At 41.2% G+C, this 17,599-nt stretch overlaps 2 protein-coding genes and 1 long non-coding RNA gene across 15 annotated transcripts in view; 1 reads left to right on the forward strand and 2 right to left on the reverse strand.

Moving 5' to 3' along the window:
* huwe1 (HECT, UBA and WWE domain containing E3 ubiquitin protein ligase 1) overlaps positions 1 to 5,532 on the reverse strand; it is a 37,127-nt gene extending 31,595 nt beyond the window's left edge. For 9 of the 11 annotated variants that reach the window (XM_035646437.2, XM_035646444.2, XM_035646439.2 and 6 more), the window contains exons 1-4: positions 5,447 to 5,532; positions 3,749 to 3,818; positions 817 to 866; positions 565 to 633 (exon numbers count right to left, since the gene is read on the reverse strand). In XM_035646437.2, coding sequence (XP_035502330.1) covers positions 565 to 609 — 45 coding nt within the window. In that variant the 5' untranslated portion in view covers positions 610 to 633; positions 817 to 866; positions 3,749 to 3,818; positions 5,447 to 5,532. Of the gene's footprint in view, positions 1 to 564; positions 634 to 816; positions 867 to 1,912; positions 2,196 to 3,748; positions 3,819 to 5,033; positions 5,051 to 5,446 lie in introns of those variants that run through there. The other 2 variants (XM_035646435.2, XM_035646436.2) reach the window with 2 other exon arrangements.
* Positions 5,533 to 6,135: 603 nt separating this feature from the next.
* phf8 (PHD finger protein 8) lies at positions 6,136 to 16,072 on the reverse strand. Of its 3 annotated transcripts, XM_035646452.2 has the most exons (23): positions 15,903 to 16,072; positions 15,066 to 15,375; positions 14,867 to 14,952; positions 14,634 to 14,760; positions 14,325 to 14,485; positions 14,012 to 14,153; positions 13,691 to 13,877; positions 13,445 to 13,607; positions 13,242 to 13,329; positions 12,715 to 12,821; positions 12,536 to 12,627; positions 11,839 to 11,928; positions 11,475 to 11,753; positions 11,295 to 11,377; positions 11,036 to 11,205; positions 10,785 to 10,870; positions 10,041 to 10,162; positions 9,496 to 9,827; positions 9,309 to 9,404; positions 9,111 to 9,220; positions 8,495 to 8,855; positions 8,273 to 8,405; positions 6,136 to 7,594 (listed from the first exon to the last, which is right to left on the reverse strand). In XM_035646452.2, exons 2-22 carry the CDS (start codon positions 15,161 to 15,163, stop codon positions 8,317 to 8,319), a joined length of 3,069 nt encoding a protein of 1,022 aa, XP_035502345.1. In that variant the 5' UTR covers positions 15,164 to 15,375; positions 15,903 to 16,072; the 3' UTR covers positions 6,136 to 7,594; positions 8,273 to 8,316. The 3 variants fall into 3 exon arrangements, with proteins under 3 accessions (XP_035502345.1, XP_047186634.1, XP_035502344.1); XM_047330678.1 differs by having other exon boundaries at positions 6,136 to 8,405; XM_035646451.2 differs by lacking the exon at positions 15,903 to 16,072 and adding an exon at positions 15,745 to 15,896 and having other exon boundaries at positions 6,136 to 8,405.
* On the forward strand, positions 15,262 to 17,593 carry LOC118317597. Its single transcript, XR_004795467.2, has 2 exons — positions 15,262 to 15,558; positions 16,062 to 17,593. It is a non-coding gene; the product is annotated as an uncharacterized LOC118317597 (long non-coding RNA).
* Positions 17,594 to 17,599: the final 6 nt, after the last annotated feature.

Here is a 17,599-nt window from a genome sequence, read left to right on the forward strand (position 1 = left end):
AATCAAGAATAGCACAGTATAGCACGCTTTAGTGACAATGTGACATGTCAAGACATATGCACTTCTACTATAAATTCACATTAAGGGGAAACCATGCTGACCTGCATTATGTTTATCATCTAGACAGACGCTGTAACACTTCTGCTGATCTGCTGCCGTTTTACATGTGAGGTTGAGTTACTACTATGAAAAAATAAAATGTCTTTCTGCAGCTCAAATGTCTACCAATGCTATGAATTTTATTGTGAAGCACCTACAGAAAGTACAAAATGAATGACGACAAAATTAGCAATGTCTGCCTACTTTTTGTTCTGCCATAATTTTGTGAGGGAAGAATGGTAAAAGAAGCAACCCCAGAAAAATGGTTGGATAAAGAGGTCCAGGTGAGCCTTGTCTATTGTTGTTTGTGTAAATCTCAAATACACACACAGTACTTGCATCTATCATTATTGTCTCCTATCACATTTAATCATAGTTAAGCTCAAGCTTAGTATCCCAACTATGTGGAAATTATGGACTAGTGAGGTTAGGAATGATCAAACAGCCATTATTATGCATACTTACAGCTTCCGTAGGAGTTTTCTTTAACTTGCTTCTGTCGACCTTCATTGTCAATATCTCTGTTTGTTGTTCCTGTTGAGAAATTCCCTTGTTTATCAAAAAACATGAAACAGAAGGCTGTAGTACTTAGATTTACAATTTGCAAGCCAAATATTGTGATTTATACAACTAAATAATTAAATAAACAAAGGAGAAATGAAAATACAGAATTAATAAGGGTGGACTTTTACAGATTCAAATGTGAAATGTACTTACAGCAAATAATTTGGCAAAACACACTTAACAGCATGTTCCAGTGATGTTACCTGTAAAAATGATGATGAGACCAACAGTCAACGCTATACTACACGTCACAATACAACATGATCTCATTTCTAAGCATACATGATGTTTACAGATGCATCAATCACAGGACAGGCTGTTGGTAGCCCTCGTAACAGATATCAGCCACCAATGTTGAATTTTGACAAAGTATTCCACTAATGAGCGGGAGCAGTGTTTGGGGCATTTTGTTCCAACGATGCCTGGAAGATACCAAATGACTTATGACAATGATCGGGTAAAAGGTGATAGCAACGAATCTGTCTCAGTTAGCTAGCCCGGTCCGGTAATCACAAAGAAGATCAAGGCAGCGCATTGGCTAGTGTCTAGCTAGCAACACACGACACAAAGTTAATCAAAGAGGGTTGGACCATGTGTAATGGCCTCCAGCATTTGCCGAACGTTTCGCGTGCTCGAGATTCACACGATCTCTAAATTAAACAGGTCGCTTCATCGGCGCTGGCCCCTCGTCAACTCACGAGAAGCGACGCTAACAGGTTAAAGTTATAGCTACCTAGCTGCTAACGTCACCCCGGCTAACAGCGAAACGCTGTGTGTCTCATGTGAACAAACCACTATACACACGCAGGGCGGCAGTGACTTGTCACGAACGGGGCCGGTTGGTGCGGTGACCGGCCGGCGACGCGTCGGACGCTGGGAGGCTTAATGCGCTGAAGCAATCGATGGGTAACGTTTGCTGCGGAGTTCGTGTTAGCCGAGACCAGCTAACCGGTAACGTTAGCAAACGATCTTCTCCGGACATACCTCCAGCCCTTTGAATATCACCAGACCTCAGCGAGGTCAGCCAGTCCGCAGACAAGCCGCACAATACACGACACACATCTCAAATGAAGCCAACCACAGATCGGGCGCTCGCAGCCTGCGTGCCGCAGCTGTCACCCCGGCAGCCGCCTCGCCATGCCGCCCTGACCCGACTCTGGACTAATCTAGGTCGGGGTTGCGCAGGCCGCAAAAGGAAGCCCGCACTCCTGCGCCATCCCCACTTCAAGTGAAATGAAACTGTACACACCACTCGGCGAACGGAGCCAGTAACATTGGTGTGTCGAATACGTGGAGTCCGCCGGCGCTACTCGACGAAGGTGCGGGCTCCCGACCGGGTTCCTCCGACGCACGGCCGTAGCACGCGCTAGCTAGCAGCGGGCTAGCTCCCGTTAGTTGGGCAGCGGGCACAAACGCGTAACAACTCGCTGAATCATTGTCGGACGAGTCTAACGTGACACTGCGAGTATTGGTTCGGTGTTGGTTCCGGACAATTGACAACCGGCCACCGTCTCGGCGAAGACGTCCTCCGCCCGCTCGTTGTGTTGTGTCGCTCGGTGTGCGCGCTTGTTTTCATAGCGCACGGCCACTAGCCGACAGCAGAGTCACCATGACTCTGGGTAGTGTGCAAAAAGTGAATAATGTGACGGCTGGGAACGAGCCGGGGTTCCTCGGTGCAGTGTGTATTAATGTAGGGCAACCGGCCTTCTGTGGGGGGAACTGTGGCGATAACACGCCACTTCGTTTCTAGGACCAACAGGTCTCCCAACAAACGACATCTGCCGTTAACCACAAAAAATATAAAAATAATAATAATAATGATACATGACTAGAAAATCCTACACAACTGTCTACGCCACAATAGGAGAGGCATTTTTATATGTGCAACACACGAATACAAAAGCAATAATACACAAGTGATGACTAAACCGTGAGACAATGAAACACAGTTGCAGTATTTCATAAAAAACTAAGAGCACACTAATTCAAACTGCAGCACTTTTCATTGTAGCTAAACCAACTAATAATGGAGCAAAGGGGCACGTGCCATTCTAGTTATTCTTTTTATGCCAGTTGATTAAAGCTCATTTTGGACGTGACCATTGCAGGGGTTGTGGGAGTTTACATGTTGAAATGTGTATGTAAAGAGAGCAGTTACATTTGGTGGACCATTGACTCTTAATAATAAATTGTAATGAATTTGCATGATAATTCCTAGTGTAAAATTCAACCTAAATTTCAGACAATCACCAGAACAGTGCCTTGCAGTAGGCCACATCTTCATTATAGACCGATATACCAATCCTTACTGCACTCGCCTTTTTACCCAGAGCTACAGGATCTGTTTATCAATATTATTTTTGATGTAATTAACTGAGGTTTGGTTTTGGTATTTTTGGATCAATGAATCCAAGTGGCAGTAAAATATTGATTATGAATTGATATAATATTTCCACTATAAACACTAAACAAATTATTTTTGAAAATGATTTCAGTTTTACTTCAACAGATCTTTTAAATGATAGACCAACTCTTTATAACAACAAACAATTGGCAATATCTAATTTTTCAAATATTTCTTCCCATTCATTGCATTAAAATTCAGAGTGTACATTGAGATTGATAGGGACTCACTCAGTGACTCTTCATTTGAAAATCTAAATTACAGCACAAAATGCATGGGCATAATAAGTATTAGATGCACATGGATCTATATTTTAAATCAAAATGAATATATTATTTATTAAATAAACTATTTCAATGCAAGTTATTTCAAATCCTAATTTCTCATTATATACTGTATTTGGTCACAACTTTTTAATATAATAAATTAAAGGGGCGTTTGCCAAAATGTTGAACTGTTCCTGCTAAAGATGTTTTATGTAAATCTCAGATTACATAAAACATAAAACAAGCTATCTCTCTCTTGTTGTAATTGTTTATGATGTGTGTTTCAGGAAATTAACCCTAAGCAGTGATTAACATATTTTGTATGGTATATACGTGGAAGCAAATATTAATCGCAAATCACACATTTCACCAGAATAGTTTCAGTCAATGCAGTAAATAGGTTGTATGTACATACCAGAAGCTGCTTTGGTTCAATAGCTCCACCACTGTCATCCTTGGCTTGCTTTTCAGTTTCTTTAAACAATCTGAAAACATGTAGACAACAATCCAATCAAATGAGAGCATAAGGAAATTCAGACAACATGATCATTGGTAAGACACTGCAAGTGACAGACGAACTCTTACTGAACAGCTGAACAATTAATTGAAATATGATAAAATTGCAATGGAGCCAAGTGCAATATTAAAGCTGCAATTTTTGATGAAGGTAAAATGTGTTTTAGCAGTGAGGTGCTACGGAGATGCTTTGGCCGGCAAATCATACTCTCTCGACACAACAGAATATATTGCTTTTAGTACAGATCCCCTGACATTGACAGTTACAAAATGTTTCCACCTTTTTCCCCAGTCGTGTTTCCTTTGATGTCCAAGTGTGAGTGTGTAAATCTCTTAGACCGCTACTTTTTACACATTAGCCGAATTTCTTTGGTCAGAATGTACTACTTCAAACCTTATTCAAAAACAAACTAACTTATTTTTAGGTCTTGTGGAATCATGGACATTGTGCATCTTCAATGTGCAGGTTATCAATCAACTGTTAATGCAGACATGGGCTAGGACCTCATCAACCCTACCGACTTCCACCAATAGGTCTGCTCTACTCACCCATCTTTCACTATGCATGTACATGCCTCAATCAGATTGACTGCGAGAGTCTGCAATCCTCATTGTGAATAACCAGCAACATATCGTGCATACTGAGCTTCCGGCCATCGAAGTCATTACAATGGTCACTGGCGTTGTCTGACAAGTGTGCTGACAGGTAGCGCACATTAACTTAATCAGATTACATTCAAACACCCTTGGCTGGTTTTATTGTGGGGCATCAAATATGCAAAGCCTATCAGACAGTCTGCTGCTATTGATGTTTTCATTGTGCTGCACCTCTCTGGACTAGAATACCCCCCCCCCCCAAAAAAAACACCAATGCCACTGGCGCTATGATCGCCTTTGATCGTCTACGTCACAAAACGCCGTAATGACAGATGTTTGGGCAACATCGCCCCCAAGTTAGTTGTAACCAAGTGGAATCGGCTCACACAAGTGTGTCAATGTTATCGAGGCAGCTACTTGCGCAGCTAACGTTAGCGAAGTTAAAAGCTAGTTAGGTGACGTTAGCTCGGCTCACTAGCAGTTCAGGCTAACGTCTGGGACTTCGCCTCCAGATCGGCTCATGGCGCCAACGTTAGCAGATCACAACAAGTCACCTCATCCGCGACCTGACACACTCGAGCTCTCACCGTTTTCCTTATTGTTCTCGTGGAACGCGGGTGGTCGCTGAACGAGGACCCCGCTCCGACTTGTAGTCGTACAGTGGCGCACATACCCACACAGTGAACGAGAGTGTGTGTGTGTGTGTGTGTGTGTGTGTGTGAGTGTGTGTTGGGGGGGGGGGGGGGGGGGGTTCGCGCGAGCCCAGCTAGCTGGCAGCATAGCTTCGCACAATGCTCTATCAGTGCGATCATGGCTAAATTAAAAATGGCGGTTTACACAGCAGAAGATCCGCACTTTACCCTCAAACAGACACAAGTGTGTGCTCTCGGACGCCAGGGACGGGCGCGAACCGTCGGCGACAGCCGTCGAGGGCGGAACATGCGTGCCGCCGGTTAGTCACAACTCGTGTCCGCAGTGTGGAATAAGTGTTTCGTCTTACCTCGAGTGCGTGTTACATTCGCTTCTCCATCTTGCACTAGCGACTGGTGGGACCGCTCAAGTCTCGCGAGATCACCTGCTCCTGCGCTCGCCCGGTTCGCGCAGGGGCACTCCCTCGAAACGGTTGGACAAACACAACGCGAGTGCGTTTCCCGTCTGAACCGGGCCGCAGCTTGTTAACTGGTATTTCCAGCCGTGTGACTAGATGTGCACACGAAAGCACACAGTAAAGTCCTCCAGGTTAATTGAAAAATATAGTTTAATAGTTCAGTTGAGTATGAAAGTGAACCCAAACTCGTTGACAATTGAAGATTGGACATTTTAATAACAAACTCATTAGGCCCCTACTTGAACGGGTTTTTAACAAAGCAATGGAGTCTTTTAGATGTGAAAATATTATATATAATAAAATAATTTATACCAAAAAACCCTGAGAAAAACTGTGGTCACCAGCTAATTAATGTCATTAATTTCACGTGACAATATTGACTGCAGATGTTTAATACAACAAAACAATCTTGGTTCTATCTGTAGACTGAATTGACTATCCAATTCATAAAATTGTTTAAAAAAATGAAAACTGAGCTCTCTGGTAGACTGAAGTGTAGTAAACAGAACACCATACATTCAGCCCACAAATCACACTTTGGTGATTTGGTGTTCCTCAAATAAATTCAATGAAAAAAGAAATTTTGCCCAAGGTATATTTTTATCTTATCCAGGTTGTATTTAAACACGTTTAAAACACACAGTACACACCAACACAAGAGTGAATATCAACAATAATTAATATAAAACTAAATGCATGAAATTTAACATGGGCTTTTTTTTCCCAGCACACTTCAAATATCGTACTAACAAGACATGACAAACTAAGCATGACAATTACTGCATACAAATATAAAAAAGAACTATTTCAGATATTTTCCAAATACAACAATGTATCATGTACAAGTTATGTTAAGAAAGATTTCAAAGTTTTTGAACTATAAAAGAACTTAAATTACAACATGTATTTACATATGAATTCAGATTCTGCACCTTCACAATGTTTTCACACAGTCAAATCTACATTTCTGCCAACATTTTATCACTAGTACATTCTGTGGAAAGAAAGCACATGTCTATGTCTGGCCCAAGAAGGCTGCCAACAATCTGGGCTTGGACTATAGCAACCTGCAGGAAACTAGTCTCTTCAACTAATAATAATTTTCTGCTTTTCCAATGTAGCTATATAAATTACAAATATTACAAATATTTACAATGACAAATTAAAACTGTAAAAAAATTGTAACAAAGTTGTGGATAACATTTTTGTACAGGTATTAAGTGGTTGAAAGTAATTAGAATAGGAACTAAGAAGATGAGGTTGTAAAAACATACTACATTAAAACAGGCGAAGAGGTGGCGAAGCATTGCCTCGATGAAATAAATATGATCAAATAAATATAATTGTATGTTACTCTTGGAATCAGTTTACAGCTTTCTTTTTCATGGAGGAAAATGAGTTAAACAAAGTGACCCCATTCAGACCTGGTATTAACATCTGTCCAGAGTGATCCGACAGCTCTTAGTACAGTACAGATGTGAACACACCCAAGACGCATTGAGGACACATTTGTGATCCAATCATTCAGACCATATTCGGAGGTGGTCTGGGACGCATGGGGTCACATTCTTTTAGCTGTGTGTACGCAAATGTGTCCTGGGCCACATTGAACGTCCACCCTATTCAGTAGATGGCCTCTGAACAGTTGTAGTTTCACATTGAAACTACAACTGCTAGATGTATTTTTTACATTTCTCAGTTCCCATACAATGATTTGTTTGGGGCCACCACCACAATATAAACAGTGACTGGCACATGTAGATTTCCCCCTTTTTTTTAAAGGGGGTAAAATCTTGCTTGCGGCAACACTAACACGTTGACAATGGACACATCTGTATAGTTGCTAAAACACATTTAAAAAAAAACATAATTTGGTCTTTGTGAACTGAAATGACGTACATGTGATTTTGCATATAGAGGGAAGAGTGGTCACAGGTGACGTACTCAGCATGCATTCTTATTCCAGGTGTGAACTGACCAACTTGGAGGTGTCCACTTGTGATCAGATCTCTCAGGACAGATGTAAATACCAGGTCTGAACTGGGGCAGTAAGAAATTGGTCAAATTAATACATGTTCTATACTGGGTGCTTACAATGTGCCGACTAGATTTTTGCCAAACTGTTTGTGTTTAAGATTGACATGCTGAGGTTATCATACCACACAAGATTCTATAAGGTAAAATGAATGACTGCATACAATATTTCAACTGCATGGCTTTGTGTCATTGTTTTTGTTGGAATGGGATCATTTTACCTGACTAGACAGTGTTGATTTTCGTTCCCTTTTAAAAACCTCATGATGGACAGTTCAATGTTTTTGCATAAATACAGCCTTTAAAAATAGCAAAGGATATAAACAAAAGAAAAAATTAGGGCCTGTTTATGTAATATGCTAGTTAATCTAGCTAGTTAAGTCACTGTCCACCTGTCATTTTGAAACACTTTCTACAATTTCTTGTAGTCAAATGTGTGATAGTTATATACCACAGTGAGTGTTTGTTGAGAGAATTTCAGTGATCTGTGCAAAGTCACAGATGTGCCACTGAATATAGCTTTATGCAGATATAGTTAGGTGGAGTGCCAAAACAGACTGCTAATTGGGCTGAATACTTGATGTAAGACAAACATAGTGAGGTTCAATTAACAGGTGAAAACAGTAAACAAAATTATCTAGAGTACAAAATATAGAATACTATTTCTATTTCCTTCAGACCTACTTTCACAAAATCCTTTTTCTTGATTCCCACATTTCCAACATCTCTCACAAAAGAAGTTTGCCGTTGCGGTGAATTTTCAGAATTTTTCCAAGTCTCTGTTTTGCAGTAGCAAGTCCTTTCTTTGGACGTTTCCCTAAATTTAAGTGGAAAGGGGACATGTTAGAAAATATTCAGTCACAGAGATATCTAATTGTGCGTTCAATGTTTCAAGTTTATGCTTACCTTGGCCAACTCCTGTTGTGCCTTGGCTGGCCAAAGCTGCAGGGGATGCACCCGAGTGAGAGCTGCTATTCTGTGGAGACAGGGAAGGTCGACGTGAAGTGAGGAACACACCAGGGGCCATGGCTCCGCTACCTCTAGGGCCTCCAGGGCCAAAAGGTCCTGGTCCAGCTGTGTATTCATGGTCCATGAGACTAGCAGAGTAGTAATCCATCCTCCTTTCTGGGCTTAAGTCTGCTGCAGACTCCGGAGCAGGTGATGGAGAGGGTGGGGCTGGCTCAGGTTGAACAGGGGGAGGAGCAACTACTGGAGCACTAGGACGCTGTTTTTTGGTGTACTTCCTTTTAGTTGGCTTTTGCTGCTCCTGAATCATAATAAAAAACAAAAAATAAAATAAAAAAACAAGCATTATCATCTCTCATTGAAAGAAAACATAATTCTATAGCCACAATACATGATATTTGAATGTCTGTCACTCAGTGACTGATGGAAGTTGTGGACTAATAGGGACATGGGTATGGTAGGTTTGGACATATTGTGTTTATGTGTGTATATGCTGTTATCTTTGATAGTTGTTACAACACAAATACTTCAAAGACCAATATTTTTCTCAACTCACTTGTTGTGCCAGTTTGGCTGCAGCAGCAGCAAGACCAGTTTCTACAGATGCAACTCTCGCCCCTTCCCTGGCTGGTCGCTCCTGTTTGGGAAGGGTGGGCATCACTCTGGCTACAAATGAGAAGACATTAAGAGATTAACATTTAGAAAGCTAAAGGGGAATTGTAATCTGTTTTGCTTCAGTGCTTGATGCAGGTACCTTTAGGGCTCCAAGGAGTGTCATCCCAGTTTTTCTTGCGCTTCGCTTTAGCCTTGTTAGCATGGTCCTCCTCATCAGATTCCAAGGATGGGTAAACTGAAAAATTAGATTACCATAATCAATCATTGGCTTGATCAATGAGAGCTGTAAAAGAATTGAGGTGCAAGCCCCTGAGTGCATTTCTCACCATATTCGGAATCTTTAAAACACGTTCCCAGTGTTTCTTGCTCATCTGGACTCTCCTCATCACTAAAGTGACGAGCTGGACGTTTAATTGGCCGTTTCCCAGGCCGCTGGATGACAGGTTTCTTCTCAGGACCTCCTGTCTTTTTTACCCCTCCAGTCACCCACACAGCCTTGCCACCTTTTTCCTTGACCACCCCCAATCCCTCTGTCAGGCCTCCAGAGATAGATAAGGGAGATGAAGAGGAGGAAGATGAAGACGAGGAAGGAGGGTTGGCCATGGAGAGCATACCCTGAATGGCATCACGAGTACTAGGAGAGGCTGGGGCTTCCTCACTGAGAAGGACAGAGTTAACATCTCACTTAACATCTCACAAATAACCTGCCGGACACAGTACAGAGACAGGGCAACAACAACATCATGACAATCAAAGTAGATGCATCTATTTAAATAAATATATTTCAAAATACCACCACAGACTCTTCCTGAATTGGAGTGTTTATTTAAAAAAATAACAAAAGAATCACTGATCATTAAGGAAATCTAACCTAAGTGCTGAAGAGTCCAGGCCTGCCACTTGCTTGCTGGCCTTCAATAAGTCCAGAATGCCCCCCGCTCCACCCTTCACTCCGTGGGCAGCCAGTGCCTCTTCATCTGTGGTGTAATCCTCCTGAAGCCACATGCACACATGCCATTACAACTATTCTACAACAAGTGCTGTAATCATGTGTTATCCTATTGGACAGAAAGGAGAACCTATGTTGCCACAATGAAAATTTGTGTAGCTGTTGCAATTGGGAAACAGTAATAAATTAAAACAAACATAGTCATCAGTGATTAGTTTTTCCAGTCTGTAGATTGTACCTTTTTTGGGGGGGGGACATTTTGTGCAGAAGACAGGAAATGTGGGGAAAGAGAGTAGGGATATGACATGCAGTAAATGATCCACCAAAGCAGGAGTGAAATCAGGAGCTTGCTTTTTTTTAACCAGTTTGATACATTGGAACAAATATTTATCACTCTGGAAACATTTTCTTGGTAAGGTTGCCAATGCAATATGGTTTATCTGAATACACAGCAAGCAACTAGAATGTAATAAACAACACTGGTGATATGTTGTGACCAGTAGGAGTAGAACCTGGTATGTTTGGTATGGAAAGTATAATAAAAAAGCATTAGCTTTTTTTTTCTCCTTTGAAACCAATATACTGACTGACTGACAACTAACTACGGCTTAAGGATGGCATAATTGGCTCCCGAAAACCTAATTGGTGCCGCCATAATGATCTCACCTCAATGTCAAAGTCGACCTCTCCTGGCTCTCTGATGCGATTGGGGTCAGAGCAGGGTTTGGCTCTGGGAAGCTTCCTAGGAAGACCTGAAGGCACATTTTTAAACACAGTTAGGTTACAGTAGCAAAGACGTTTTTACACTTATAAAACTATATTAAGTACTACATTTAGCCAGCAGTCCAAGCCCCATGTGAGGACTACTTTGTTAATTTAAACATTCATAATACCATTGGTTTAAGTCATATTCTAACCGCTTAGTTTCTTTTTCTTGCTAGGTCCTGCAGGTTTGCGTCGTGGAGGAGGGGTCTCGTCAATCTGCAGCTCATCCTCAGACTCTAGGTCAGACAGACTGGATCCCTCCATGGCAAGATGTTTGTAGTTTCCAGCACCTCCTGCACCATTCTTGCTGCCAGCCTTCTTACTGCAGCCAGAGGAAAGGCAGTCGATAACCCCAAACTTTAGCCAGATCACAAAAGTAATAACAACACACAACATAGCTGCAATGCTTACCCTTTGATTTTTCCGTTGGTCAGCACGAGTTTCAGTTTGCTTTTATTAAGCTTCCCCTCAAACTCTTTTAATGGCAACTCCAACTGGAAGGACAGATAGGAATTGCAAGCAAATATGAGGATGAAACATTTAGACACATAAACATTCCCATTGTAACTGCAGATTTAGCCAAATCTATACCTTGTTCTTGTTTTTGGATTTGCCAGGAAATTTCTTGAGCGTATGTTTGGTGTGGATCTCAATGAGGTCAAGTTCTCCGGCTTCTGCCTTCAGCAGGCCCTTTTGACTCTTCTTCTTGGTTCCTGGGGGCCCAAGGACCCCAATCACTTCTTTGGGCTTGGGCGCTTTCTTTTTTCCAGGGGGGCGTCCTGAATTCTGAGAGGTGGTCAAGGGAGCTTTAGAGAGAGGGGAACCAGGAAACTGAGGTCCAGTGCGGCCAATGTTTTGCTGGAAGATATCCTATCAAAAAAAAAAAGAGTGCTGAAGTCAGTAAAACCGGAAGAAAAAAGGAGTAAACAGATTATTTCAACATACACACTTTTACCTCAACAAGACGAATCTCCTTGGCCAGGTCCTTCACTAGTGTCTGTGTGTTGATGGTTTCTGGAATCTCTACTTCATGGTCTGCTAAAGCCTGAGTGTACAGTGATAACTATCATTAATCTCACACAATATTTTGCAAAATTGGATTTAGCTCAGCACACTGACAGTAAAACAGGGTTACAGGGGTGAAGCTACCGTGGCTCTGTGAAAGGTTAACAAAATCGACATAACAGTACCTCTGAAGATGACTTATTAACAATATCTCGATTGTTTACTTGGTACAAAAACAGAAGTTCCTTGTTTCCATTCTTTGTGTTAAAATAAAATAATCTGGCTGCTGACTTTACCTTTATTTTTGAAAGACAAAAACAAAAATGGAATTAAAGTGTATTGCCCAAAATGTCTTTCAATTAAATATTGCCTTTTGGGATTAAAACAATCCTGGCCATTACCCAATTTTTAACATGTTTAAAATAAAATTGTTATATGTAATAATATGTATTGTGTACTAAATAATAATCATGTCATGAATGCACCTCTGCTCAATCTGAAAAACTGTCTGGTGCAAATCCAATAATTTCCAGCATGCCAATGTCACAATTGGTTAGGGAAGTAAATAAACCACGAATAAAACAAAGAAGAAAGAGAGTGACACATAAAAAGGTAAAGATAAAGTAATCAAATACAATTTTACCAACCTCTTTACGGGTCCAGCCACGGAAAGCATTGTTCAGGGCCTTAGCTCCATGAACCAGATAAGTGGCAGGGTGTCTGCGATTTTCTCTCAAACCTGTGAGATACAATAGCATAACGTTAATATCATAATGACAAACGGCACAAACCAAACAATAAAATTAGTATAATTGAAATCCCTCACCTCTGAAGGTATCTAGGAGATGCTTTCCCACATACCAGCACACAGTCTCAAAGTTGGGAAATCTGAACAAGTCTGCTGTGCTTAATCTCTTCTCTATTTCATATGCTCTAAAATGACAACACAGCACAGAACAAAAGACAGATGAATGGTTACTACGACATATCTGTAAAAAGAAAAATGTATAGCAGTAGCGGTCTTTGAACAAATACCCCAAGAACTTTAAGCCTAGAAGTGAGAAACTACAGTTTATTCAGGTACTTAAAGTTAATTTAGCACTTTCATGTTTCAGTTTTCACTAGGTTGTGATTAGGTAAATTCTTGCAAATGTTTGTCTCCAAAGTTAGTTCTGCCAAATGTTTTTGCTTTTGTATTTTATCCCCCCAGTATGTTACACAATGAAACAATTACAAAGTAGTATTAAGTTTCAATTTCATTTTCTATCCCTCCACCCTGATTTTGTATGGCCTTTTTTACATTATTGGCAAGGTCAGGTTCACATTGACATGAACAGTCTTAAGGAAGCTAACCTCAGCTGCATGTCAATGTTGAGACTATGCAAGAAGTTTCCACCAAAGGCCAGGCAGTCCACTGGAGTCAGGACAGCATGAATCCACCCTGGAAGACAAACAAATACAAAAGTGTGAACATTATTTGCTTCAGACTTCTCAGACTACTCTGCTAAAAACATTTTTTGGTGATTAACAAAACCAGCAGAGACATTTTAGCTTACCCGTTGGTATGAACAAAGTGTTTCCTTGTTTGACAGAGCACTTGTAACACATGTCCACCTGGTCTCCAAAGAACATCTCGTTCTGGTTAGATGAAGAACTCCACCGCTCAAAAAGTGCCAGGTTGGCTGCGGTGGGGGAAATTAGATAGAAGATTTTCTCGCCCTAAACAGACAAGAGAGGCAAGCTCATAAAAATAATACCTTTGAGTTAAAAATGGAAACAAAATAAAAAGAGAAATCTCTTACCCTCAGTACATGGTACCATACTGAGGTGCCCCCAAAGTCAATGTGGAAGTCTGTGTAACTGTCCTTCACTCCCATTAGGCAGTACTTCTGCACATTGGGGCGTTCAAACACGGACTCTTCAGGCCAGAGGTTTTCTACCCATGACAATTTCCTCACTATCTTTGGAGTCTCCACCAGGTTTGAGAGCCTAAAACAACCACGACACTTGTCTTCAGTCTTCAAAACATCACATACATAATAACACACCTTAATATAAATATGACTAATTTATATATTTATTTTTTGACATCAACACTGTCCGTGATATGAATCTTTGCAAACCTGGTCTCAGAGAACTCCAGGCTGATGACATTGAGCACTCTGTCTCTGTTGGGGCGGTTGTAATATTCGACAAAGTCTCCCAACCGCATCTTCAAGTCGCATTGCCGTGACACATCAATCACATCGATCTCTTTGTCTGCTCCTGCAGTTAAAACAAAATGAATTTGCTTGAGAAAGCATAGATGACATAGTTACCATGTACAAAACGACAAAGAAAATAAATTTTACACGCAAATATACATTCGCCTCAAATCTTTAATAACAACACAGATCTTTGTGTTTCAATACGGTACCAAATGTGTAGAAACTTTACCGATATAGTGCTCTACATCACTGACGCCGAATGACGATGGAGGAAGGGTCATGCCTAGGCCATCCCGTCTCAGCACCATAACAGGAACACTGAAAGAATGCTCTTCAAGAAACTCCACAGTCAGCTGGGCCCCAGACGGCTTTAGCAAGACTTCATCCGCACTGTCATAGAAAAACACACAAAGACAGATGCACAAAATGACACAACAGCAAGACATGACCTTTCCAGCCAACCAAAGAAGCTGGATACATATGTATTATGATGAAAACATGAATGTCTTCTCTTTGCAGAACAGTGGGAGACACTTACTTTGGGAAGGTGCGGCTTCGTAGCTCCCGAACAAACTGTGGACTGCCTGTCTTAACTGGCCGACTTGGATCTCTACCTGCTGCAGCACCACTGTCTGTCTGCTTATTGCCTCCACGGCGTTTACGCACTAAGAAATGGTAGAGACAGAAATCAGTCAATGGACGATGTAGTTAAGTTAGTCAATAAGACCAGGACAATTTCTGAATGATTTACTTTGAGAAAGAATCACTTACTGACAGATGGCCCATGGGTGACCTGACAGTTGGGACAGTGATACAGGTCAATCTCAGTTGCTTTGTCCTCCTCCACTCCAACACAGCTACACAAAAAACAGAGTCATATCTGATTAAGCACGTGCAGAATAATTGCAACAGGAATCATGCAATACAGAAAACAACAACATCAACAGTTTCACATCAGAAATTGACCTACCTTCCATGGAACCAGTCTTGACAATTGTCACACTCGATCATGAAGCGTGTCACGTCGTATGGCAGGCGACACAAGCAGTAAACCGGCACGGACGCCATGTTGAGCGTGTCTGTGCGTGAACTGTCTATCAATTGTTATTTATAGGAGGGAATTAAATATTATTTTATATGGTAGGGCCTATTTAACAAACGTAGGACTTAATTCATGGTGTTAAAGGGTCCTGTTCCTGATGACTTGAACTGTGGCTCTGTCACTTCCTTTCCAGTTTCCTGTTTGAGCTGCACATGTCCACCGGGATTACCCTGGAAACCTGTTGAGATAGAGACGCAAAACAACACTTACACACACATGACAACACCTCAAGTGTCTTTTGAATCTCACGAGTATACAAGGCGCACACTAGTGGACCACTGCACACGGTGAATGTCAACACTAGCTACTGTAATCATGGCGATTCCTGCAAACTGAGGCGCAAACTCAGTCCACTAGCCAGGTGAGGGAATGAGCACAACATTACTCCTCTTGGCGTAAAACTAACTCATATTCTTCAGCATCCCCCCTGTCAATAAGGACTGTATCGCTTCTACCGACGAGTGGCCACTAGCAGCTAACAGCGTTAGCTCGCCGTCTGTAAACATGCCGTACGTGTGCTAGCATGCTAGCCAGCCATGTAGCTAACCTTAGCATTCACGAAGACGTCAACTCGTGCGAGGAAAACAATGCTGTTCATTTGGCCTTTTTCAACTCGAATCCCCGCGGTCCCCCGACCCCGCCGGGCTCGTCCGGCCCAGCGACGACGCGCCGTCGGTCAGATAAGTCTCACGGCGAGCAACTCACCGAGATCTCGCCGCGGCGGGGGCCGAGCATTCGAGCGCCGCTGTAATCCCTGCGCAAGCTCGGGGGTTGGCTGCGGCCTTATTATGCAACGTAGATTATCTACAAATTTGCTTCACCACATTTTTTTTTTGTTTTGTTTATCAACTCTGTGGCGCACAGGTGCAGAGGCCAGACTCGAATGTTCACTCTGGCGCAGAACAATGAAAAGGTGAAGCGACGTGGACGAGTTACAAAACGACAAGTAACGGCGCACTGAAGTGCACCGACGCCATTGCAACGGCCGCCGCGTCAGACCGTTTGTTCGTCGCTGTCCGCGGTCGAAGGAACAATAAAGTTGCAGACAGTCGAGTGCGGAGCTGCGTTCAGGACAACACGTGAGCGGAAGCCAAGTGGCCGTGGCTTGGTTTAACTGTGGAGTTGTGCACAGCACATCGGGAAAGGCTTTTGACTGGTTGTTAGTAATTCCTGGGGGGTTCTATGAGTTCAAAATCCTCCTTTATTTTGTTTTCATTGTATGTGAAACAAAAAGAAGGATCACTGCTCAGTGTTCACTTTGAGAGCAGTTAAAAATAAGAGGAAAATTTTGTTTTGTTTTTCATATTTGGCAAATTGAATTTCCATGAAATAAAATGGACAGATAGAAAACTACTTTTCCTGAAGATATTTCAGACTTTAATGAAATTAATATGGATAACTTTTTTTTCCCTCCTCCTGTATACTGTATATTGATTTCTGTTTAATGTAATGCTTCCTCCTCCTGTATACTGTATATTGATTTCTGTTTAATGTAATGCTTCCTCCTCCTGTATACTGTATATTGATTTCCGTTTAATGTAATGCTTCCTGCATTATACATTTAGTTTACTGCACCTTGTGCTATGTTACAATTACTTCTTCTGGCACCATGTTTCCTTCTTTTAGGTTATGTAGCTGCAATTTGATTCACTGCCCTGCAAATGAGCTTTATTTGGAAACAAATAGATAAATGAATGAATGACAAGAAATGAATCAGTTAATAAATGGCATCTATAAAATGTACAAAGTATCCAAAAATCTACAAATGATTAACGGTGATTTAAATCATTTACAGTAAATTATTTAATTGCACTTCATCTTAATTTGTCCTTTTGTGCCAGGCTTTATTTTCTTCCTGTAAGATTTATTTTCTGTAAGTATACAAAGGACTGGATTAGGCCATACATTTATTCACAATAGGAAATAAAACAGATTGGACTACACGGCAAAATGAATTTCGCAATAACTAAGAGAAAATTATCAATGATTAGGCAGGAAATTTACATCAAATTTTAAATTTTAATGTACTTATTAATCTATTACAAACACAGTTTGGGCTCATGTGTTTGGGGGGACTAAGAGTATAAGGACATTTCATTACATCTGGCACAAATGTCCACTTGGACACAAGGATAAACTGATAAGATCTTGGTAGTCAAAGGTGAAGGTAATTTTGACCTTACAAAACATGTTTTGGCTCTAACTCAATAATGATAATAATACAACTTTAAAAAAGGAAAAAGCAGACTTAGGCATAGTTAATTTATTTAAGTGTTACATGAATGTTCAAGTAAACCTTCACGTCAATCTTGTTTCAAAGCCCGATGTGAGACCTCAATCCTCCACATTAGGCCACTGTGGTTTGGAGAAGAACTCGACTTGAATTTATGGTATAATAAAAA

The sequence above is a fragment of the Scophthalmus maximus genome, chromosome 3 (assembly GCF_022379125.1).
Source record: "Scophthalmus maximus strain ysfricsl-2021 chromosome 3, ASM2237912v1, whole genome shotgun sequence".
Classification (NCBI taxonomy): Eukaryota; Metazoa; Chordata; class Actinopteri; order Pleuronectiformes; family Scophthalmidae; genus Scophthalmus; species Scophthalmus maximus.

What these genes read in the sequence shown, in the direction of transcription:
- phf8 (XM_035646452.2), bottom strand. Translation starts at nt 15,163, where the DNA reads ATGGCGTCCGTGCCGGTTTACTGCTTGTGTCGCCTGCCATACGACGTG. An exon ending in AATCCAAAAACAAGAACAAG is followed by an intron (nt 11,378 to 11,474) that starts GTATAGATTTGG and finishes CTGTCCTTCCAG; the next exon opens with TTGGAGTTGCCATTAAAAGA. An exon ending in CACAACAGGAGTTGGCCAAG is followed by an intron (nt 8,406 to 8,494) that starts GTAAGCATAAAC and finishes ACTTAAATTTAG; the next exon opens with GGAAACGTCCAAAGAAAGGA.